This window comes from Mus caroli, unplaced genomic scaffold (assembly GCF_978045245.1).
Source record: "Mus caroli unplaced genomic scaffold, Mus_caroli_1 scaffold_8, whole genome shotgun sequence".
NCBI classification, from domain to species: domain Eukaryota; kingdom Metazoa; phylum Chordata; class Mammalia; order Rodentia; family Muridae; genus Mus; species Mus caroli.
The window spans coordinates 101,836,741-101,858,482 of NW_028227263.1; the positions used below are offsets into that span (position 1 = coordinate 101,836,741).

At 55.3% G+C, this 21,742-nt stretch overlaps 4 protein-coding genes across 6 annotated transcripts; 1 reads left to right on the plus strand and 3 right to left on the minus strand.

Moving 5' to 3' along the window:
* Window positions 1-129: 129 nt before the first annotated feature.
* On the plus strand, window positions 130-12,489 carry Ruvbl2 (RuvB like AAA ATPase 2). Of its 2 annotated transcripts, XM_021168978.1 has the most exons (15): window positions 130-506; window positions 3,393-3,447; window positions 4,722-4,777; window positions 5,079-5,220; window positions 6,093-6,222; window positions 6,330-6,396; window positions 9,836-9,942; window positions 10,021-10,114; window positions 10,260-10,383; window positions 10,686-10,780; window positions 10,866-10,984; window positions 11,609-11,728; window positions 11,887-12,016; window positions 12,175-12,289; window positions 12,380-12,489. In XM_021168978.1, exons 1-15 carry the CDS (start codon window positions 495-497, stop codon window positions 12,403-12,405), a joined length of 1,392 nt encoding a protein of 463 aa, XP_021024637.1. In that variant the 5' UTR covers window positions 130-494; the 3' UTR covers window positions 12,406-12,489. The 2 variants fall into 2 exon arrangements, with proteins under 2 accessions (XP_021024637.1, XP_085697879.1); XM_085841753.1 differs by having other exon boundaries at window positions 12,175-12,489.
* Window positions 12,490-12,566: 77 nt separating this feature from the next.
* On the minus strand, window positions 12,567-13,195 carry Lhb (luteinizing hormone subunit beta). Its single transcript, XM_021168982.3, has 2 exons — window positions 13,003-13,195; window positions 12,567-12,849 (listed from the first exon to the last, which is right to left on the minus strand). The coding sequence occupies exons 1-2, from the start codon at window positions 13,177-13,179 to the stop codon at window positions 12,607-12,609; spliced, it is 420 nt and encodes a 139-aa protein (XP_021024641.1). The 5' UTR covers window positions 13,180-13,195; the 3' UTR covers window positions 12,567-12,606.
* Window positions 13,196-13,225: 30 nt separating this feature from the next.
* On the minus strand, window positions 13,226-15,992 carry Saxo3 (stabilizer of axonemal microtubules 3). Of its 2 annotated transcripts, none has more exons than XM_085841754.1 (5): window positions 15,819-15,992; window positions 15,463-15,663; window positions 15,209-15,373; window positions 14,532-14,650; window positions 13,226-14,429 (listed from the first exon to the last, which is right to left on the minus strand). In XM_085841754.1, the coding sequence occupies exons 1-5, from the start codon at window positions 15,972-15,974 to the stop codon at window positions 14,285-14,287; spliced, it is 786 nt and encodes a 261-aa protein (XP_085697880.1). In that variant the 5' UTR covers window positions 15,975-15,992; the 3' UTR covers window positions 13,226-14,284. The 2 variants fall into 2 exon arrangements, with proteins under 2 accessions (XP_085697880.1, XP_021024640.1); XM_021168981.3 differs by having other exon boundaries at window positions 13,235-14,319.
* Window positions 15,993-17,756: 1,764 nt separating this feature from the next.
* Ntf4 (neurotrophin 4) lies at window positions 17,757-20,602 on the minus strand. Its single transcript, XM_021169114.2, has 3 exons — window positions 20,557-20,602; window positions 19,504-19,623; window positions 17,757-18,919 (listed from the first exon to the last, which is right to left on the minus strand). Exon 3 carries the CDS (start codon window positions 18,906-18,908, stop codon window positions 18,279-18,281), a length of 630 nt encoding a protein of 209 aa, XP_021024773.1. The 5' UTR covers window positions 18,909-18,919; window positions 19,504-19,623; window positions 20,557-20,602; the 3' UTR covers window positions 17,757-18,278.
* Window positions 20,603-21,742: the final 1,140 nt, after the last annotated feature.

The window sequence follows — 21,742 nt, forward strand, 5'->3', positions numbered from 1 at the left end:
CTTATTGGCGGATAGAATCCAGTTTCCTTGGCCAGAGGCTCCTGGGGAGCTGCAGGGGGCGGGGCTTGTTTCTACGCAGCATGGAAGTGATTGGTGAACAGAGCTGTCAATCTCAGCTGTAGGCCTAATTTGGTGAGGAAGGTTGGACAGGGAGGGAAGGGATCGTGGAGGACGTGTGGTTGCTACAAAATGTGCTCAGAATTTTGCAATCGGACTTAGCAGTTGCAGGGCGGGGGGGAAGGAAGGGGGAGGAGGCTAGGTAAGAGGAGGAGGAGGAGGAGCAAGAGACGTCCGGAACCCACCCGAAATTCAGAACACCCGCTTTCCAATTTAGCCTCGCGGGTTGGGCGCGGCCTAGTGTACGCCCCCTACAGGAGTTTTACATATTTTATGGGCCATAGAGATGACTGGATGACCGGGAGCCTAGAGAGGATAAAGATCGCGCTCCTAGCCGATTTCCGTTTCCGCTGAGGCATTGGCGGTTGGTGTGCATCATGGCAACCGTGGTAAGTGTTGGGTGCATGTGGAGGACCGACAATGACCCTTCTTAGGGAGTCTGAAGGAGGGAGCTGGAGAGGACTCTTGTATCTGAGGGAGGAGTGATAAGGAAGATGCCTGGTTTGACGGAGGAGGTCTGGGGAGTACTCCCGAGTCGGAGGGAGGATGCTGAGAAGGACACCGAGTCTGAGCAATGGATACAGAGGAGAATGCATGTGTCTAAAGGAAGAGAGCAGAGGAGAATGTATGAATCTGAAGGAAGGGGGCTGAGGAAGTCGCCTGGGTCTCAAGGAGGGCTACGGAGGACACATGGATCTATGGGAAGTGTTGGGAGGAGAGGATACCAGAGTCTGAGGGAAGCAGGCTGGTGTGTGCACCTTTGTGTTTGAGGTAGGCAGGCTAGAGCCTGAATCCCTGCATCGGAGGGAAGGTCACAGTGGATGAGGCCTGGTTTGGAGGAGGAGGAGGACTGGGGAAGAGAGAGGAGGGCTAGGGAGGATGCCTGGACCTAATGGAAGAGGGCTGGACCTGGACTCCTGGATGTGGAGGAAGTGTATTGATCACTGAGGAAGGAGCTTCATTGTGGCTTTAGAAGCTGGTAGAGAAGGCAACAATGTATTCAGAATCCTAGATGTCAGGCATGGTAGTGCAAGCCTCCAGTCCCTGCACTTGGGAGGCAGAGGCAGGTGGATCTCTGTGAGTCTCAGGACAGCCAAGGGTTACCCAGAGAAACAACAACAGAAAGAATCCTGGGTCTGATGGAAGAGTCATGTAGACACTCAGATTTCTCTGTGAATGAATGACCAGCCAGAGCCTGGAGTGGCAGAGTCGTGGTTCATCCCGCACTGTGTTCTGGAAACTTCCTCTGCCTCTTGATTGTAGTCAGTGACCAGTTCCAAAGTCTCATCCCAGTGTCCCGCGAGGTCTGAGACTGGTACCCTGGACTTCTGGGGAAGATTAGTAAGTGGGAAGTTGTGTTGTGTGCTTGAGAGCACAGGTCACATAGACAGGAAAGTGTGTCCGGAGCCAGGAGTGTGACAGTGTGAAACAGAGACCGGGTTCAGAGCATGGGGTCTTGTCCAGAGACTATATTTTTCAGAACCTCACGTAGGGCACATGTCTGTGCCATTGCACAGTTAGTTGAATGTTACAGTGAGCGAATAAAGCCCAGGAAGTGATACCAGGCATATTGGGCCTGGCACTAGCTCCCCAGACTTCCCAGTGAGGAAATCTTGTGGCCTTCTGGTGTCCTTGATTCTGGGGTTGGGCCCAGGCGAGTGTTGTAGGGAGGTCAGTGGCTTCTGTTGCTGTTACCATGGTGAGGAAGGGCCTGCCTTTGCTTGCCTTACGACGGGCCTGTGTGTGACAGTAGTTTGGGGGTCTCATGCTCCTGCAGTCTACCCAGCCTCCTACAAAGAGAGGAAAGTGAAGGCTCCCACAGCAAGAGACAGGCAGTAAATGGTCCTGGGCCATGGGCTATCCTGGAAGGCCTTGTTCCATTCCAGGAGGAGGCATCCTGAGCTGTGGTTGAGGGCCGCTTAGCTTTGTGGTTTCTTAGGTTCATAAAAAATAGGAAAAGATGTTCAAGGGTCCACCGCCTGGATTTATCAGTCTCTTGTTTTCACCCTTTACCTTGGGCTAGCTCCAGACTCGAGGCACTCTTCCTGACTCAGTCTCCCCAGTGGCTGCAGAAGTGCGTCCTAGCAGGCACCCTCTAATGTCCCCACGCCTCCCTCCCCGAGCCTTTGGCAATCACTAGTCTACTTTGTATTTCTGGCATCTCTTTTGGATACTTCATATAAGAACCCTTCAACCCAAGCTGGGCAGTGGTGGCACATGCCTTTAATCCCAGCACTTGGGAGGCTAAGGCAGGTGGATTTCTAAGTTCAAGGCCAGCCTGGTCTACAAAGTGAGTTCCAGGACAGCCAGGGCTACCTACCTATACTGAGAAACCCTGTCTCAAAAAAAACAAAACAACAACAACAAAAAAGAATCCTTCAACGTGAGGGTTTGTTCACCATGTTTTCTGTGTATGGGTATTTTTCCTCTGGATACGTCTATGCCTGAGGAGGCCAGAAGAGGGTATTGGATCTCCGGGAACCAGAGTTAGAGTCAGCTGTGAGCCACCACATGTGTACAGTCAGTTTAGCCTCAGTCCGATGGAAGGAAGAGCGGCCAGGAGTCCTCCACCCTTCTCTCCAGCCCCCGCGTGCAGTCTTTATTATGTGGGGAGCCCACTTGCTCAGCACCTCTAGTGGTCTTCCTGGGTGTGTCAGGGTCAGAGCTTCGCTCTTTTTCCTGCCTGAGTAATATTCCATATTTGAATAGACCCTATCATTGGTCACCGGACACATGGTTGTGAGTGGCCTTTGGCTGTTGTACCCATTGGTGTGCTCGCTTTGTGGGGATTCCAGTGCCTCAAACATTCCAGGAGGTGTTTACTCATGTCTCTCTCCTGTGAGGGGAGACGATGCTAGCTGCTTCTTCAGGAGGCCCTTGGATATGTTTATTCAATGAGCTCAGCACTCTAGTGTGTTGAACTTCAAACATAGAGTCCAAGGTGGGCCAGAGAGGTGTGCCTAATGGGAGCCAGAGCACTGGTCTAAGAGTCTCCCTGCCATCCTCACAGAGCTCAGAATGGGGACGGGAGGGTTTCCTCTCTGCACCAGGTCACGCCAGGGCTCTGGGGGGTATGACACGCAGCCTGTTTCCCTGGGCCCCGTGGTGGGGCTGATCACTGCCATTAGTGATTGATGGCCCAGATGGGTGGTGGTGGCTGCTGTTGTGTTGCCTGCCTGTGCAGTGGGGGGGCTCCTGGTGGGCAGCAGGACCTTGAGGGAGCAGATGAAACTGTGACAACTGGGAACCTTCTTACACGTCATCCTCACCTGCAGGCAGCCACCACCAAAGTCCCTGAGATCCGAGATGTGACAAGAATCGAGCGAATCGGTGAGTGAGCAGGGTCAGGACCAAGGGAGCCACCACTGCTGAGTGCCCAGACAGACAGAGAAGGATGCAATGGGGCCTTAGTCCCAGGCTATGCTGCCATACGCCTAGCATGCCGCCACGGGGTTTCTGGAACTTTGAGGAACATTGGAACCATGTGTCCGGCACACAAGTGCGCGTTGGTCACATGCTCTCTGAGGGTGCACCAGGCCTTCCTCTTTCCTGGTGTCCATGAGTGGTGGGAGTGGTGCTGGAAGTCTCCTGTGACCTCGGGAGGTGGAAAGTCAGTCATCCTATCCCCATTGAGGAGACCAGCTCTCGGAGCAGCTGTGTAGAGAGCTTCGCTCACCACCTGTAGCAAGGTGGGCAGGGCGGCTCCGAGGAGGAGGATGCCAGCTGTGCAAGAGGCCACACCCGCTTGTTCAGCTGTCACTCAGCACCTCTAAGACACAGTAGAGGACTATGGGCTCCAACTGCAGGCCCTTGGTGGATGCTGATCTTTCTACTTAGCTAGACTAAGTAGAACTACCTGTGTAGACCAGATTGGCTTCGAACTTGCAGGGATCCCCTTGCCTCCGCCTTCCGAGTGCTGTGCACCACCGTGCCTGGCCTTGTTTTTCTTCTCCAGGCAGTTTCCTATAGGCTGGCTCTGAACTTACCGTGTAGCTAAGCACGTATCCCTGTGTCTGGCTGATGAATTCTACCTTTTTGAAACGAAGCACCCTCTCACTTCAATGCTTGAGTTAGAACTCAAGGTCTCATGCAGTCCCTGTGCTTGCTGAATCTCATGTCTTCCAGAAGGGACACAGCTCACTGTAAGAGTGTGGTGTCCTGGAGGCAGGGGGTGGTGGGTGGGCCTGGTACCTGTGTCCCTTTGAGGTTTATTGCAGAGCCACTAGCTGCTGTACCAGGGTGCTGTCCTCACCTCTTCCTGGATGGCCTCTAGGCTCGGCCCTAACCTGTCTCTCCGCATCCCTGTGGCTGGGCCCCAGGACTGGGAGAATGGGAGCCGCAAGCTCTATCTTGTCAGTGTGATGTGGCAAGGCAGCACCTGGGTGCCAAGTCCCTGTGTCCTCCCACAGCGTGGTCCGTTAGTTCTTGAGCCCAGTGCCTGGGGCCTTGGTAGCATCATCCAGCTCTTGGATGACACGCATGTAACCTGTAACCGTGCTCTGGCATCTTCCTGCCTTCGTTTGACCAAGAGAGCAGCCTGAGCTCAGCAGCCACACGGTATTGCCTAGACCAGCCATAACTCTTCTTGCCTTCCTCCCATACAGGCGCTCACTCCCACATCCGGGGGCTGGGACTGGATGATGCCCTGGAGCCAAGACAGGTAGAGCCATGGGGCTGGGCACGTGGGCTGTTCCTGCCAGGCAGGTCTTCGGGCCTCTTGATTCCATACTGACCCACCTCTGCCAGGAGGCAGAGGCACTCGGATCTCTTGTGAGTTCAAGGCCAGCCTGGCCTATAGAGTGAGACCCCCATCTCAGAAAGAAGAGAAAGCCAGTACTGTTTTGTTTAGTTTTGTTTTGTTTTGTTTTCCAGCAGGTGGGGTGTGTGCCAGGATGTGGTGGGACTGCAGTGGTGGCTCTGTAGACAGTCACTTTCATGTCCTCTCACCCTCCACCCTCCAGGCTTCCCAGGGCATGGTGGGGCAGCTAGCTGCCCGGCGTGCGGCTGGCGTGGTGTTGGAGATGATCCGAGAAGGGAAGATTGCCGGGCGGGCTGTCCTCATTGCAGGCCAGCCAGGTACTGGGAAGACAGCCATTGCCATGGGTAAGAGGCCTCAAGGGGCAGTCGTTTTCCTCTGTGCCGGGGAACCCCTCCTCTAGCAGTCAGGGACAGGCTAACTGTATTTAACCGTCAGTCACATGGAAGCATCAGGAAGTGGCTGTCTAGGGCCACTGATTGTTAATGTGGGGTCTCCTGTCTTCTACACCATCTTCCATGTTAGGGTCACCAAGCAGACTGCTAAGGTCCCTCTGTCCCTGCTGTGCTCCGGTCATCAGGCAGGAAGGAGTTGCAGCCTACATGTGCATCCCTTGACGCTGCTATAGGGAAGCCCATGTGGCCTGCATCTCTAGTTCTATTATGTGGAGCCGCAGAGGCTGGTTTGTCTTGGGGCTTTTGGAGTCAGGTCTTTATGTAGTCTTCGTGGGCTCTGCCTCCCAAGTGCTGGGACCAAAGGTGTGCACCGCTGCGCCCTGCATTGTTTTGTAATTTTTAATTTGGCTCATTGGGGTTCTGGGAATGAGAGAGAGGGTGGACACTGGGCTTGGCAGCCAGCCTTCTCTGCGGCAGTCCACTGGTGACTTAGGGTCACAGCTGCCCCTAAGACTCTCCTGACCCGCCCATCGTCTCACTCCCGCCTCTGCTGAGACTGTGGGACCAGGCGGGGAGAGCCTACGTTCTGCCAGGAATCAGTTCAGAAGTAGTATACACCTAGGGATGGGGCCATGTCACTCTGCCTCCAAGATGACTCATACTAAGTAAACAAAAGAGTACAGGATGCGGGGACTAAATGGCTCGTAGGGCCAGGAATGGGGTAGAGACATAGATGGTTTAGAGGTTGTCTCGAAGCATGGGCCACCACTGTGTCAGGTACCTGGGGCCAGCAGCTGCAACTGCCTGACCTCTGGTTCCCATAGGCATGGCCCAGGCACTGGGCCCCGACACACCATTCACAGCCATTGCAGGCAGTGAGATCTTTTCTCTGGAGATGAGCAAGACTGAGGCTCTAACGCAAGCCTTCCGCCGTTCCATTGGTGTCCGGATCAAGTGAGTGTCCTGTAGGAGATCCACTCTGCTTGCCCATTGTCCTGGTCAGAGAAGCAGGGTGTCCCGGACCAGCCTGACCCAGACTGTGCTGTCTGTCTGTCCCACAGGGAGGAGACGGAGATCATTGAAGGGGAGGTGGTGGAGATCCAGATTGACCGGCCAGCCACAGGCACGGTGAGTGTCCCAGCACCGATGTCACCCAGGCTCGTGGCGAAACCCCCTCCAGCCAAAAGGCAAGGCTGGGGCCAGTGGAAGGTGCTATAGGGACTAAGGGGGGCGTCACGGGGCCGATGGAGATTTTCTTATGAAATGAGAAGCAAGTGAAGGGAGTGTGGGGGCTGATGAGTTACTGTGGACACCTGGGTCCAGACTGTCCCCCCCCCCCCCCCCCAGAACTCCTCTGAGGCCCTCCCAAGTGACCTGCCTCCCCACGTTTTCTGCTTCTGGTGTCAGCCAGCCGTGTCTATTAGGTACTGGTTGTAGGGAGTTTCTGTTTCTTTTTTTTTTTGTAAAGATTTATTTATTTATTATATGTAAGTACACTGTAGATGTCTTCAGACACTCCAGAAGAGGGCGCCAGATCTCATTGCGGATGGTTGTGAGCCACCATGTGGTTGCTGGGATTTGAACTCTGGACCTTCAGAAGAGCAGTCGGGTGCTCTTAACTACTGAGCCATCTCACCAGCCCAGAGTTTCTGTTTCTATTTGCTATGCTGGGTTAAACCTAAGGCCCATTGTGTGTTAAGCAAGCTGCCCAGTTGTTTTATTTCCTGCAGGTCTTAGGTTCAACCCCCAGAACCCACAAGATGGAAGAGAGTTAACCTCTCACTAGTTGTCCCCCTGTGCACATGCACCCATGTATGTAAATAAAAGTAATTTTACTTTGTATTTATTTATAGAACAGGTAGTCTAGTGGGTTTGCCCACCCTGTTTTACAGTTGGTCTGCAATCTCCTCTCTGAGCACTGAGGTGAGAGTGCACAGGGCAGATGCGCTGAGTCTAGAGGCCCCGGGAGTTTCTCTGTTGTGGAGTTGCTGGGGCCTTCTCGAGCCATGTGTGTGAGCCCTCCACGCCAAGCTCTTATGTCAGCTGTTTGATGACGATGTACTCCGCAGCAGTCCCGCAGCCGTCGTCTCTGCTATCTGGTTGTAGAACTTTCCATTGTCCCTTGAGAAAATTGTGCCTGTATACTAACACGCCAGCCACGTGATCTCTTCTTGCCTCTGGACTTGCAGGTTCTGGATGCTTTGTACGAGTGGGACTGTAGGGCAGTGGGTGATCTGGTTTTCAAATTTTGTGTTAGAGCTGAGCTTGGTTTTAATACTGGCACTTGGAAAGCAGAGACAAGTGAATATCTGAGTTTGAGGCTAGCCTGGTGTACAAAGGGAGTTCTAGGACAGCCAGGGCTATGGAGAGAAACCGTCTTCAAAAACTAAAACCCACCTGTTTTGTTGGTTTTTTTGTGTGATGTTTCAGCTGTTACTGAAATGCCTGGGAAGAGGGGTGTTGCAGCATGCCGTAACTTTCTCTTGCCTATTTGAGGGCGCTCTTCTCCCCCCCACCCCGTGTGTATGTGGGGGTGTGGTGTTTGAGAAAGGGTCTGCCTCCTGAGTTGCTGAGGTTGAAGGAGTGAGCCCCCTTGCCCAGCCCTGGTGTACCTATATGTTGTATGAGGATTTGTTGACACAGGCAGAGACTAGATGTTGGGTTTCCTGCTTTGTTGCAGTGTTTTGTATCTTTGAGACAGGGTCTCTTTCTGAATCTGGAACTGGGCTGGCAGCCAGACTCCAGTGATCCTTTCTTCATCCCCAACAGCACTGCCTTACAGGCCTGCATGATGCTGTGCCTGATGGTGGTGGTGGTGAGGGTGATGGGACACCGGTGCTGGCGTCCAAATTTAGGCCCTCATGCTTGCACGGCAAGGTCTCTTCTCTGCTAAGCCATCTCTCTAGTCCTCTTACCAGGATTTCCTTCTGTCTGTCTGTCTGTCTCTCTCTCTCTCTCTCTCTCTATGGATACAGTGTCTCGTGTAGCCTAGACTGGCTTTTACCTTGTTATGTAACTAAGGATGGCTTTGAGTTCCTGATGCCCCACCTCTTGAGTGCAAGCCCAGGTTGTGTGATCCTAGGGAAGGACCTGGGTCTTGAGCATGATAGGCAAGCACTCCTTGGAGCCACTTCCCTGACCCTCTGGCGCTTGAGTTGGATCTCACACCCAGGCTGCATTCGGTGTCCTAAGGTCTGGGATTACAGGCGCAAACCAGCACTCTCAGTTTGTTTTGAGACAATCTTTTTTTTTTTTTTAATAGGCAGCCCATACTGGCTGGGGGTCCTCCACCCCCCACTTTTTAGTACTCAAATTATAGGATTTATAGCCACAACCAGGTTATTCCTCACTGTTAATGGATATGGATTTAGCATAGGTATGCTGCCCAGTAATTTTAATAATTGTAAGTAAAGTTCTAAATTAGTTCAATCTATTAGTAATTTTAGATTTTTTTAGATGTGGTAAGAATATTGTGGGTAAAGCTTTTCCCAAGAAATGTCTGTTTTTGGCGGGGGCGGGGGTGGGGGTGGGGGTCGGGATTCAAGACAGGGTTTCTCTGTGTAGCCCTGGCTGTCCTGGAACTCATTCTGTAGGCCAGGCTGGCCTCGAACCTAGAAATCTGCCTGCCTCTGCCTCCCAAGTGCTGAGATTAAAGGCGTGCGCCACCACTGCCCAGTAAGAAATGTCTTTAAGGTGTGTGTGTGTTCTTTAGAGGCTCAGTGGTTAAGAACCTATACCGCTCTGAAGAGGACCCAGGTTTAGTTCCTAGCATCCACATTAGGCGGCTCCCTGACACCAGTAAGGACATTTTCAGGGATCTAGTGCCCTCTTGTGCCTTTTGTGGGTTCCTGTGCTCACATGGACAAACCGACACATAGACACTCGTGAATAAAATGTTAAAGAGTATATGTACAGATAGTCCATCCCCCCTGCCCCTTACCCTCCTTTGCCCCGCCTCCTTCTGGGACTAAAAGGAGAAAGCTTTTTTGTGCCAGGATCCAGATACAGACAGCCGACTCCCGCAGCCAGGCCCGAGGGTATCAAGTGTGCTTGTGTCAGGAGGGGAATATGTGTGGGCTTTGTGTGCAGTCAGAGGATAGATGGTGGGAGTAGGGTCTCCTACTCTGTAGGTCCCAAGGTCATTAGGATCGGTTTCGCGTGCTCTACCCATTTCCATGGCCCAGCTTAGTTGTCTTTTTATTTACTGCTTTGATTTTGTAATTAACAAAAATGCTGTTTTTCTTCTGTGGTCAGACACTCAGGAGGCAGAGGCAGGAGGTCTCTTGAGCCTCTGAGGATGCACAGCTCAGTGGTAGAGGGCTGGCCTGCTTAGAATCCACGTGAGAGCATAGGGGTGTGCCTTGGTGGTTTAGTGCTGGGCCCAGGGTTCTAGCCATGTTAAATTTGACACCTCCTCCCCACTCCCCATCCTCTTGTGACCCGGCTCATGGTGACACGACACACCTCCCAATGCCACCCCTTCCGTGAGCTACCTGTGCCACACCCATTTGAAGCCGTGCCACACAGGGATGACGTCCTCTGAGCATTACTTGTGTGTCACCCTCAGGGATCCAAGGTGGGCAAACTGACCCTCAAGACCACAGAGATGGAGACCATCTACGACCTGGGTACCAAGATGATCGAGTCCCTGACCAAGGACAAGGTCCAGGCCGGGTGAGCCACAGGACCACGGGAGTGGCTGGGAGGTGAGGGGAATGGCACCCTCCTTACACTTTGCTGTTGTTCCTTCAGAGACGTCATCACCATCGACAAGGCCACCGGCAAGATCTCCAAGCTGGGCCGCTCTTTCACACGTGCACGGGACTACGACGCCATGGGCTCCCAGGTGCTCCGCTCTTCCCTCACCCTCACCCCACACTGGGATGGTTCTGTATCTTCATGGGCTCCGGGTGCTGCATTACTTCCCAGTGTGGGGCTGCGGGGAGGGACCTGTGCCTTGGCTGCCCTCACACCCGCCCTTGGCCCTGTAGACCAAGTTTGTGCAGTGCCCAGACGGAGAGCTGCAGAAACGCAAGGAGGTGGTGCACACTGTGTCCCTCCATGAGATTGACGTCATCAACTCCCGTACTCAGGGCTTCCTGGCCCTCTTCTCAGGTCAGCTGCCCTTCCCCAAGCAGTCCCCAAGGCCTTGAATGCTCTGGTACACCCTTCTTTGTCCCCCTTGGCAAAGCCCACTCCTAGCTTTTCTGCCCTTTTCTTAACAGACCTGCTGCTTGCCTTGCGTTCTCTGTCTGAGTGTGTCCTTCCCTGCACTGCCCTCAAGTCCTCCCTTGGGTCTCTATCTCTGTCCTTTCTGCCCTGCTGCTGCAGCCCAGAGCCCTCCTCCCCAGTGTTCCTCTTTCTCTGGGTTGGTCCTGGACCCAGTCTCTAACTCTGACACCCCCTGTCTCTGGTAGGAGACACAGGGGAGATCAAGTCAGAAGTCCGAGAACAGATCAATGCCAAGGTGGCTGAGTGGAGAGAGGAGGGCAAGGCAGAGATCATCCCTGGGGTGAGTGGCGCCAGCCCAGATGGGCGTGTTTAGACCTGGGGCATCGGGTGGAGGGGACCTTGACCTGGGTCCTCATGGCTTCCAGGTGCTGTTCATCGACGAGGTCCACATGCTGGACATTGAGAGTTTCTCTTTCCTCAACCGGGCCCTGGAGAGCGACATGGCGCCTGTCCTCATCATGGCCACCAACCGAGGGATCACCAGGTGAGTGAGCAGCTTGAGAGGTCTCTGGGGAAGCGCGTTCTGGGCCAGGGGTTGATGGTGGGTGGCCTCAAGGTAAATGGATTGTCTTGCTGGGCTTGCCTCCAATGTGGCCCTCACACAGTGTGGCCCTCACAGTCCTGGGCAGACCCTGTGCTGAGCACAGGGCTATCTACTAAATATGTTACAAACTGCTATGATCAATTCGTCACTCAGACTCCGCCACTCAATCGTCACAGCCCACAAGTATTCACCTAAAGATGCTGTGAACACAGGGCATGTCGCTATGGTTGCATAGTCCTAGTGTTGTGTAGGCTGAGACAGGAGGAGTTTGAGTTCTAGGCTAGCCTGAGCTACATACATGAGACCCAGATTAAGAGAGCGCACAAACCCAAGTGTGGGGTGCCAAACTCCCTTTGATGGTGGCTCCTGGGCTTCATCAAGCACATCACCCTGTGTGTTCTTAGCATGACATCTTTGTTGTTGTTGTGTGAATGTGGGGGAGGTGATACTTTCAAGCATGAATATAAGTGCGGGCAGAGTCCAAACTTTCTGAGTTCCCAAGTGGGCTGTGGTGATGTGTATGTTTTCCTGAAACATCCACTAACAGTCTTCCCTGACCCCCAGGATCCGAGGCACCAGCTACCAGAGTCCCCACGGCATCCCCATCGACCTGCTGGACCGCTTGCTCATTGTGTCAACGTCACCGTACAGTGAGAAGGATACCAAGCAGATTCTGCGCATCCGGTGCGGCCTTCACCCAGGCCTCAGCAGTGGGGAGCTGGTGGTGGGGAGGCCCTCCCTGTGCCTTGGCTTTTAGCCTCGTCATCTGTGGTTGTGAGACCCCAGTGTCCGTTTGTACTATGGAATGGGTGGGGTAATACGCCGTTCCTGCCTGCCCACAGCTGTGAGGAGGAAGACGTGGAGATGAGCGAGGATGCCTACACAGTGCTGACCCGCATTGGGCTCGAGACCTCCCTGCGCTACGCCATCCAGCTCATCACGGCGGCCAGCCTGGTGTGCCGGAAACGAAAGGTCAGCCAGCAGATTAGCCTGGAGGAATGAGGGATGGCCCTGGGGTGGCCCGTGGGCCATGGGTACTGAGTGGGGACTAAGAACCCAGCTATTTTTGAGGAAAAAGCTGGGGGTGGGGTGGCCCCTGCTGATCTGATCTGAGTCCCACCGGCTCTCAGGGCACCGAGGTGCAGGTCGATGACATTAAGCGTGTATACTCCCTCTTCCTGGATGAATCCCGCTCCACACAGTATATGAAGGAGTACCAAGACGCCTTCCTCTTCAATGAGCTCAGTGAGTATCCCCCGGCTGCCCGGCTCGCGCTGTGGGAGAGGGCTGCGCGGGAGTGCCCGGCTCACTCACCCTGGCTCCCTCTCTCTGCAGAAGGCGAAACAATGGACACCTCCTGAGCTGACCTGGCACCCCAGCCCTTCCCACCCCATTTTCTACAAGTTCTAACACTGTGACTTTATATAAAATTATTGAAAACTGGACCTCTGCTGTGTCCTCAGAGCCTACGAAAGGACATTGGAGCGCAGTTGGAAAGCCTTTATTGGGAGGGAGAGGGGGAGGGGTGGTTAGAACACCTGCTGGTAGTGAAGGGGTGGGCCTCAGAGGAGAAGGAGGCCAGGGAGGTGGGGGAGGTCACAGGCCATTGGTTGAGTCCTGGGACCCCCACAGTCAGAGCTACTGAGCCGGCAGGGCCCACAGCGGCAGCTGAGGGCTACAGGAAAGGAGACTATGGGGTCTACACCGGGTGGGCAGCCAGGGAGGTGGACAGATGCGAAGCGCAGCTCCCGGTAGGTGCACACTGGCTGAGGCACAGGAGGCAAGGCAGCCGGCAGTACTCGGACCTGAGTGCGGAGTGGAAAAAGCCCTCTTCTGAGTGTCCCTGCCCCGGCCCTGTTCTAGGTGGAATGCCCACCTGGCCCTTCAGACCCCCACAGTAGCTATGGTCCCTGCCCAGGAGCCGTCTCGCTGTACCCCACCCCATTTGGTCAGCTCACCATGCTAGGACAGTAGCCGGCACAGATGCTGGTGGTGAAGGTGATGCAGACTGGACAGAACTCATTCTCTGCGGCCAGGGTTGCGTTGACAGGCCGGCACAGTGGCCGAAGGGGGCCCCTGGAGGCCCACACCACACATGGGCTCAGCAGCAGCCACAGCAGCAGCCCCTGGGACATAGCCAGTGTCTCACTCTACCCCTGACCTGGTTTTTCCATCCCAGGTTCTGCACCCACTCAGAATAAAACAGAAACTGTCCTTCAAGACCCATCACCGGCCAAATCTGTTTCTCTCCTGTTTGAAGTCCACCAGCTAGGAGACCTCCTCCTCTCCCTCCTCCAACCCCAGGTCACAAGGCTGTCCATCCATGGGTTTGGTGGGACTGGGAAGAACCCTGGACCCTACCATCTTACCTGAAGCCTCTCCATTCTTGATACCTTCCCTACCTTGGGCACCTGGCTTTATACCTGCGGGTTGTGGGGGTGGCAAGGCCACTAAGTGGTGGCTACAGGCTTGGGTAACCTGACACTAATCTCTGGGGGCGAGACACAGACAAGGTCAGGGGAGCCAGGGACTAGCTCCAGTTGTCCCAGTGAACTGGCCTCACACTCGGCCCAGGTGTCTGGGCTTAGCTGACATTGGAAGCACGGGAAACAAGGTAAAGGGGAGGCCACTGCAGGCTGCTCGCTGAACCCCCAGATCGCTGGAGTAAACGTCCATCAGACCCACTCTGATGGTTGGGTACAACTAAATAGGAGGGCACAGCTTCAACCCTAGGTTCTGACGAGTGGGCCTCCAAATTTGCTTTCAATCCAACCAGAGGTGGAGCACCACCTGTCTCCCAGCCCCTAATCAGGATGCCTGGATTGGGTCCAAAAATAGGTGTGGCTTCAGCTATAAAACTTCTTGATCAGTAAATTCCGCCTGGAGGAACTCTGGAAGTAAGGGGTGTGTCTGGGTTGTCCCGCCCACAAGTCCAATGATGGAGTTTGCGTGGTGGGTGGGCTTCACGGGCTCACAGCAGCTCTGCCCTGGCACTCCCATAGCGGGAATTCTCAGTGCAGTAGGCCTTGGGTACACTGTAGAGGCCCAGCACTGGCTTCTGATGGGGGCCGCCCCACGGTGCATGTACTGGGCAAAATCGGTCCATTCCACAGAGCGGGTGCACCAAGGGTCCATAGGACTCCCGCACTGGTTGCGATGGGCGTGGCCGGGCTGGGCGCACCCTCGGTAAACTTGCCCGCTCCGGGTGGTGGGATGCCTTCCTCGGCCAGCTCAGGCCAATCACCGGTTTCTGGTGGGGATATCCAGACACGTTCCTGTGGGCGGGGCAGCAGGTGAGGAGGTCCAAGTGCAGCAGAGTTCAGATTCCAGGGGACTCAAGGGTCTAGAACTGGTTTGTTGCTGCCTTGGAAGAGGCTCTGAGGAGCTGAAGAGTTCAGCTTGGGTCAGTTCTGTGGTTTCTGCATACACAGCTGGAACTCCCAAGGAGAGGGGTTTACTCACCAGCGCCTGCTGGGCACAGGCTCACCTTGTGAAGTCACTTGCAGCAATGCTCTGATAGGGTTGAAGCCGATCCAGGATGCCCATCTTGTTCACTGTGAAGGGTTGACCAGCCATCTCGGGGTTCCTCGTCCAGGGGATGAGGGCCTGAGAAATATTAGGAAAGGTAGTGAGCAAGAAAGACTGTGGATGTACCCTGTTCAAAGCCCTTCCCCACCTCCACCTCCTCCTTAGTGCCTGCACCCTGTCCAAACACTTAGTGGCCAAGAAACCAAACTGGCTGCAGCCACACTCCTTTCTAGTCCGTCCCCCCCCCCCCCCAGTCAAAACAGTTACCCTGACTCTGGATATTAAGTAATCTTGGATGACAATCCCACCTGACGGCTTCTTGCTGAGTAAACCTACCATCTGCTAACCCAAACGTCTCAGAGTATTGTAGTGCAGCTCTGGGGAGCAAGTACCTAACTAGCTTAGCTCACTGCACCAGCAGCCCACAGCCCCAAGAGGCAACTTCCGGACCTTCCAGCTCTCTCTCTCCCCACAGTTCAAGACTCAGTACCCTGACCCCCACTTCCATACCATACCCGGTAGAATGCAAGCTTCCTCCAGCCCAGAGGCTGTCTCCACCCTAACCTAGACAGCCCAAGCTCCTTCCTGCGGTGCCCGTGTACCTTCCCACCACGGTGCGGGTGTAGCTGGCTCTACCTGAGAAGGTCCCCCACGATGGTGGTCAGCGAGCTCTGGGGGCTGGGGCTCCGCAAAGAGGGGGGCACTCTGATCCACATCTGGCCAGCCCTTGTACTGTGCCTTCGTCTCGCTGATCTGGCATTTTGTGTTCAGGGGGACACCCCGTCCCTCATGTCTTCTTAGCTACAAGAAGGGAGCCCAAAGATTCAAGGGAGCAGGGGCTCCAATGTCCAACCTTCTCACCCCCAGATTTCTGGATCCCAGAACCCTACCCTTTCTGCCAAAGACTTGATGCCAAGTGTCCGCCTGGGGTCCTCATGCTCTGGTGCCTTGGGCTGAGCACAGGGGCCACCGTGTGTCTTGGGGGTGTATGCGGAGTGTGAGGTGGTTTCCCATCTGCTGATGACTTTGTCGAAAGCCCAGATGTGTGAGTCCTGCTTCGAGACTGCAGGCAGGGGTGCCTTGACCATAGACTGAGGAGAAGGCGCGTAGATCAGCCAAAAGACCCAGGAAACCATCTCCTTTCCTTCCTCCAACTCCTGGTATCCAGGCTTCCAGACCCCTCCACCTTCAGACAGGAACCTAAATGAACTGCCCCCTTTCCCTATCTCACCCTCCACCCTCTCACCTGGAGAGTAGGCAGAGGAAAGGACTCCGGTGGGATCCAGTGGTGGGCAACCCCGCTGCTGGTGAGATGCCAGTTGGGCCAGGTTCCAAGTACCTCAGTTTCAGAAATGGGGGACCAAGGGGGCCCATATCGAAGAGCTAGGGTCCGACCTGCCATGGTCCTCACCTTCTCTGGGAAGCCAAGAAACCGGCTTGTTGTGACCGTTGCCCCTGGTAACAGAACCTGCCCACTCTGAACCCAGCCAATGGCGTGTGGAGGGCTAGGGGAACCCCCAACTAGGACTTTTAGAGAGGAGGATCGGAGAGGAAACAGAAAAGTAGGGAAGGGTGGAGACTCCCAACAGAGGAGAAAGGAAACAGGAGGTGAGGTGAGGGAATACAGCAGACACAGAGACAGGCTGACAGGAACTAAACGCCCCTTTCCCAGAGGGTCCCTGGCTCTCTCATTGCCAGGCCTGCCCACCTCCGGGTAACAGTTTCCAGACAGCTCTTTTCCATGAAGGCTGAGCGTCCCCAGTCCTGCCTGCCTTTCATTTGGTTGAAAACTTCCACCTGGGTATGGGGGGCTGGGGAGACTGAGGAAAAGAAATACACCAGGAAGCACTTAGAAAAATGGGGGAGGGGAGGGGGCATGGGCTCCTCACTCAGAAAAGAGTTGGGAAGTCAGAGAGAGTGGGAGGTGGCTAGAGGGTGGGAAGAGGGCCACCCTGGGAGCATCAGGGGTGGATTCTGCCTGGCAAGCGGTCCAGGCTCACGCAGGGTGGGAGAAGCTGGCTTTTACACACTCTCCTGGGGTGACATATGCCTGTTTCTCCAACACTAAGGAGGCTGATGCTTGGGAGTCATGAGTCCAGCCTGATCTACTCTCGAGAGCCGGTCTCCCAGGTGGGATCGCACACACCTGTGATCCCAGCACTCAAGAGATTAAGGTTGGAGAAAATGGGTCAGCAGTTCCCAGCCCCCACCTGGTGTCTCACGACCATCTTTAACTCCAGGCCCAAGGGAGCTCAATATTTTTGTAGGGGCTGCAGACACCCATGCATGAAGATCCCCCCACCCGTACATGCAGGCAAAAACACTCAATACACATAAAATTGAAGACTTTTTTAAAAAGAGAAAAGTTTAAGGTCATCCTCAGCAATGGTCCAGTTTTAAGCCAGCCTGAGCTTGGTGAGAATGTGTCCCAAAGCATTGGAAAGGTGGGGGTGGGGGTGGGGTGTGGTTCAGATGAGGGAGCTCCAGCCCAGCACGCAGGAAGCTGAATTCCATCCCCAGCACTGACTGCATAATACATTTTAATGCCAGCACTTGGGAGGCAAAAGCAGAAGATAAATTCAAGGCGGAGCCACACAGTGGTGATGTATGCCTTTAATGCCAGCATTAGGGAGTCGAGGCCAGCCTGGTCTACAGAGTGAGTTCCAGGACAGCCAAGGATACACAGAGAAATCTGTCTTGGAAAAAAGGAAAAAGTTCAAAGTCTACCCTTCAATGAGTTGCATGAGGAGACTCTGTCTCCAAATCAGAGCTGAACACAAAAAGACTCGGGCCATGCTGGATGGGAGGTATCCATGCTGGCTTGCACTCCCTGGGTGGTCGGGTTCACTGCTCAAAGCAGGATGCTTGTATTCCTGGGCCATGCTTGTGTGCCTTGGCCAGGTCAGACTTCTCTGGTGAACCTAGGCCTTTCCCTGATCCCATCCTTAAGGTTCCGGGGCCAGTTGCTTCCATTGTTTTCCCATCTGACCCATTTGCCCTCGCCCCAGACAGAGCAGTTTAAGTATGTAGCCCAGGCTGCCCTGGACCTCCAGGCAATCTGTCTGCAGCCTCTTAAGTATTAGGATTACAGGCACAAACCACAACACGCAGTCCCAGGCCTTTTATTTTATTAAGATAGATTCTCATACAGACAAGGCTGGCTTCAACCTCCCTATGTAGCTAAGGATGGCCATGATCTACCTGCCTGTACCTGCAGATGAGTACCACCGTGCATGGTTTATGATGTTCAGGATTGAGCCCAGGACTGTGTGTGTGCGCCAGGCAACCAGAAACAGATTACTGATGGAGGCCAAGCTCCAGCGCATGCATCCCTTTTCAGGCGTTCTTTCTTTGCCCCTTTTGCCAGGGTGAGCCAGGGTCCTCTGATGTTAAAATGGTTGCCAAAGTCATATATTAGGTCTGATAAACAGGAGCTAGTAAACATCGGCTATTGTTATTAAGGTCAAGTTCCTCCGGGAGAACTCCTATTCATCACTTGAAACCTCATTTGGTTTCACCATACATTCCACACGGACTGAGATTTGAGAGAGATTTGATTCTTTGGTTATTCCAGTTCCCAGTCATAAGGCACGGTAGAGCAGCCAGGCCACCCCTGTGGTCCTTTCAGCATCCAGCTTTGTCTTTTGGGTTTTTTGTATTCCTCAACTTTTTTTTCCTCAACTTGGGCAGTTCCCAAGCCTGGACCTCAGGCTCGGCCTGTTCGGCTGAGGAGCGTGCAGACGCAAGCTGTGTCGATCCGAATCCAGCGCCAGCCTACGCGGCCCTGGGAATCTGCAGTCAACGCCCGCACATAGGACTGCTTAGCCTTGCATTCTGAGAGCCAGTGCCTCCGATCCACGCCGCGACAACCCCCTCCGCCCACACCTGGGCCACCTTCCCCAGCGCTTTCGGCCTTGCAGCGCGTCTCGAAGAAGTACTGACGCAGGGGACTGCCACCTGCCGCAGGCACCTCGCCCAGCACCTCCACTTCGCGCCCACGCAAGTCCACAGCTGTCCGCCGGTCGGTCACCCAGCCACTCACTGCGTCGCACACTGCCAGCTCACCCCGGCGGCTTGCGGGTGCCGTCTCACTCACCCCGCGCCGGCTGCGGTTGGCTGGGGCCCCTGCCGGCTCTCCATAGGCCCCGGCCTCCAGCAGGAAGAGGAGAGGGGGCCCGGCAGGGGCGCCCCTTGACAGGGCCACTCGGGGAGACAAGAGGTCCCACTCAGGGGCCAGAAATGGGGGCAGGGTGGAGGATGGGGGGTGGGGCTCCATGGGGACGCTGGGGAGGAGGAAGAGGAAAAGGAGGAGAGAACAGGAGTGGCGAGGGAGCATGGCTTGCACACCTGAAGAGAAAGAGGCCGTGGTTAGAGAAGAAAGACACCCGAGTAACGGGATCCTAAGTCAGGGACCCCTCCTCCTGCCCCACCCGAGGGCAGATGTCGCGTGGCAGACTGTGGGAGGACCTTAGGAGTACCTTATGCTCTAGAACCTGGGGATTGTTTAACTTTTAGGTTAATAATAAGTATCCAGTTAGTCTAAACAAAAAGGCAAAACTGGGTGTGGTGATGCACACCTGTAACCTCGGCAACCAGGAGGCAGAGGCAGGAAGATGGCCACAAGTTGGAGGCCTGTCCGGTTTGCATGAGTTCCACGCCAGCCAGGGCTGGACGGTCAAACCCAAGGAGAAATGCTTTCTACCGGGTCACACAGCCAAGAAGTGGCATGGGTAAGATCTGAATTCCGTGCAGTGCCACTTGGCCCTCGTGTTCCTATAACCTGGAGGAGCCCTTCGGATCCTGTCGTTCTCGTTTTCCCTGAGTGTGAGACTGACTTGGCTGCTGGGAGATGCTGGGAGGGATATGGAGAGACTAGAACATTCTAGAAGCCGGGCCAGGACTGAAAAGCAGCAGGTGAATGAATACCAGACCTGTCAACAGCACCTCCACCTCCTCACTCTGGGACTGGGGGCCCCCAGGCTGTGTGGGGCCCCTGTGTAGGATACAGGTAGTCTCCCACCTGACATCTCAGGAGAGGGAGGGGCAACCACCTGCGGGAGGAAGGAAACCAGTTACATAGGCAGATGGGGGAAGGGCGCGACCTCTCTCCCCCAAAAAATGCCACCCTTTCCAGAGTCTTTGAAAGCCTAGGGTACCCTGGAGTAGATGCCCCGCCCACCTCCAGAGGGCCCCCCTTCCCTGTGCAGGTGACAGCTTTGGAGGGATGGGAAGCAGATGGGGGGGCGGGGAGCAGAGAGGAGGGGCAGGTGAGGCAACTGGAAGAGATTACATCCCCTCCTCCCGTCCTCCACTAAACGCGGCGGGGGTGGGGCTGGCCTGGACACCCGGGTCCCCGCCGGCCCACGCTCTGGGTCCCTGAGGCTGCTTCCTGGAATGTTCGCTCCTCGCAGGACAGGCCAGGGCCCGCCCAAGACTCCGACTGCGCATACCTGGAGTGTCTGGCTGGCCAGGCTCCGAGGTGGGGGAATGGGAAGTGTTGAGTGTGATCAGGGGCAGAAGTTTACCACACCATTACAGGGAGTGCGGGTGCCCGCTGCCTCCTCCCTCAGACTTTGTTCAGGTCCACAGCTGCCTCTCCTTCCTCAGACCCAGGGGCCCAAGGCCCCTGAACCATCTTCCCTCAGCGAAGGTGACCTGGTTCCCCAGATGCCTCCTCCTGCAAACTAAGTTTCTTGGACTCCAGACGCCTCCTCCCTCAGACCCACAGGTTCTAGGGCTGCGGCCCCTCCTCCAAGGTGTTCATAAATGGAGATTCCCTGCTTCCCACATCCAGGAAAATGGGGCTGGGGATCCCTATTCCTGAGTTAGGTGGAGGGGACCCGCTCCACCTCTGGGAGACTTCCGTCCTGCCTCAGTTTCCTCCGCCAAACCCCGCCCCTGTCGGCCCCGCCCCCGTCCCTCCCTACCCGGGGGCCGGGCGACCCGAACCGTGTAGTCTGCCAGAGGAGGCGCGGAGCTCTTACCTGGGGCGCCCTTCTCTGCTCCCCGGCTGCCCCTGGCGCCTCTGCGGCTCCTCCTCCGGCTCGCTGGCAGCTCGGACGCCCGCTGCTCGCCGGCTGCTCGCCGTTTGCGCTTGGGAGGGCCTGGGTCTGGGAGGAGGCGGGGCGGCGCCCGACGGCGGAGGAGGGGCGGCGGATCCCGCCTAGCACGCGCGGCCCGGCACCTTGGAAGCTTGGCCTCGACCACTTCAGCTCCAGAAGTCTAGGCTGTAACCCTCCTCCATCAGACACTGGGGTCCACACCCCGCCCCTCCTCTCTCAGACCCAGGGGTCCAGGCGCCAGCCCTCCTCCTTTAGACTCGGGTCCAGACCCCAGTCCTCCTCCCTTAGACCCAGTATTCAGAACCCCAGCCCTTCCCTTCAGACCCGGGAATTGCTATGGTGTCTAGTGCAGGTTCCCACCCTCCGCTCCTGTCTCCCTTCCTGGGTCTCCCAGCCAGACATTAGCCAGCTGGGCTTGTGCAGTGATAAGGCTCAATGCCTGGAGACAGTGACTGTCCGGGCTCCCCCACATAGTCTTCTATCCTGGAATTTCTTGGCCGGGGACCAGGAAGACTTGGTTGGGGTGGATAAGAACACTTCAAGGTAATTAAGAGTGAGGAGACCATGATGGGCTTTCAGAACTGTGACCTGCCCAGCGAAACAGCTAACCGTGACCATAAGACACGGGGATAAAAACCCACCCAGAGGGCTGGAGAGATGGCTCAGCGGTTAAGAGCATTGAACTGACTGTTCTTCCAGAGGTCCTGAGTTCAATTCCCAGCAACCACATGGTGGCTCACAGCCATCTGTAATAGGATCTGATGCCCTCTTCTGGAGTGTCTGCAGACAGCTACAGTGTACTCGTATATATTAAATATAAAATAAAATAAAATAATTGAAAAAAACCCACCCATAGAGACAGGGCCCTAGAGCGAGGAAAACACCCCCTCAGAAAGGCAGGATGCTGGAGAGACCTCAAGCAGGGTGTCTCTGCAGCAGACAGGCCCCTTGGGTGACAGGGCCCTTGACTCTGCCATGTCCCCACTCTGGGACTCTAGTTCCCCTACCCCTGAGCTATATTTAGGAGGAAAGCTGACACTTGCCTTTGGGGGGGTCACTCAGCACCCATCCCCCCAACCTAAATATAGCATGGCAAAGTGGCAGGAAG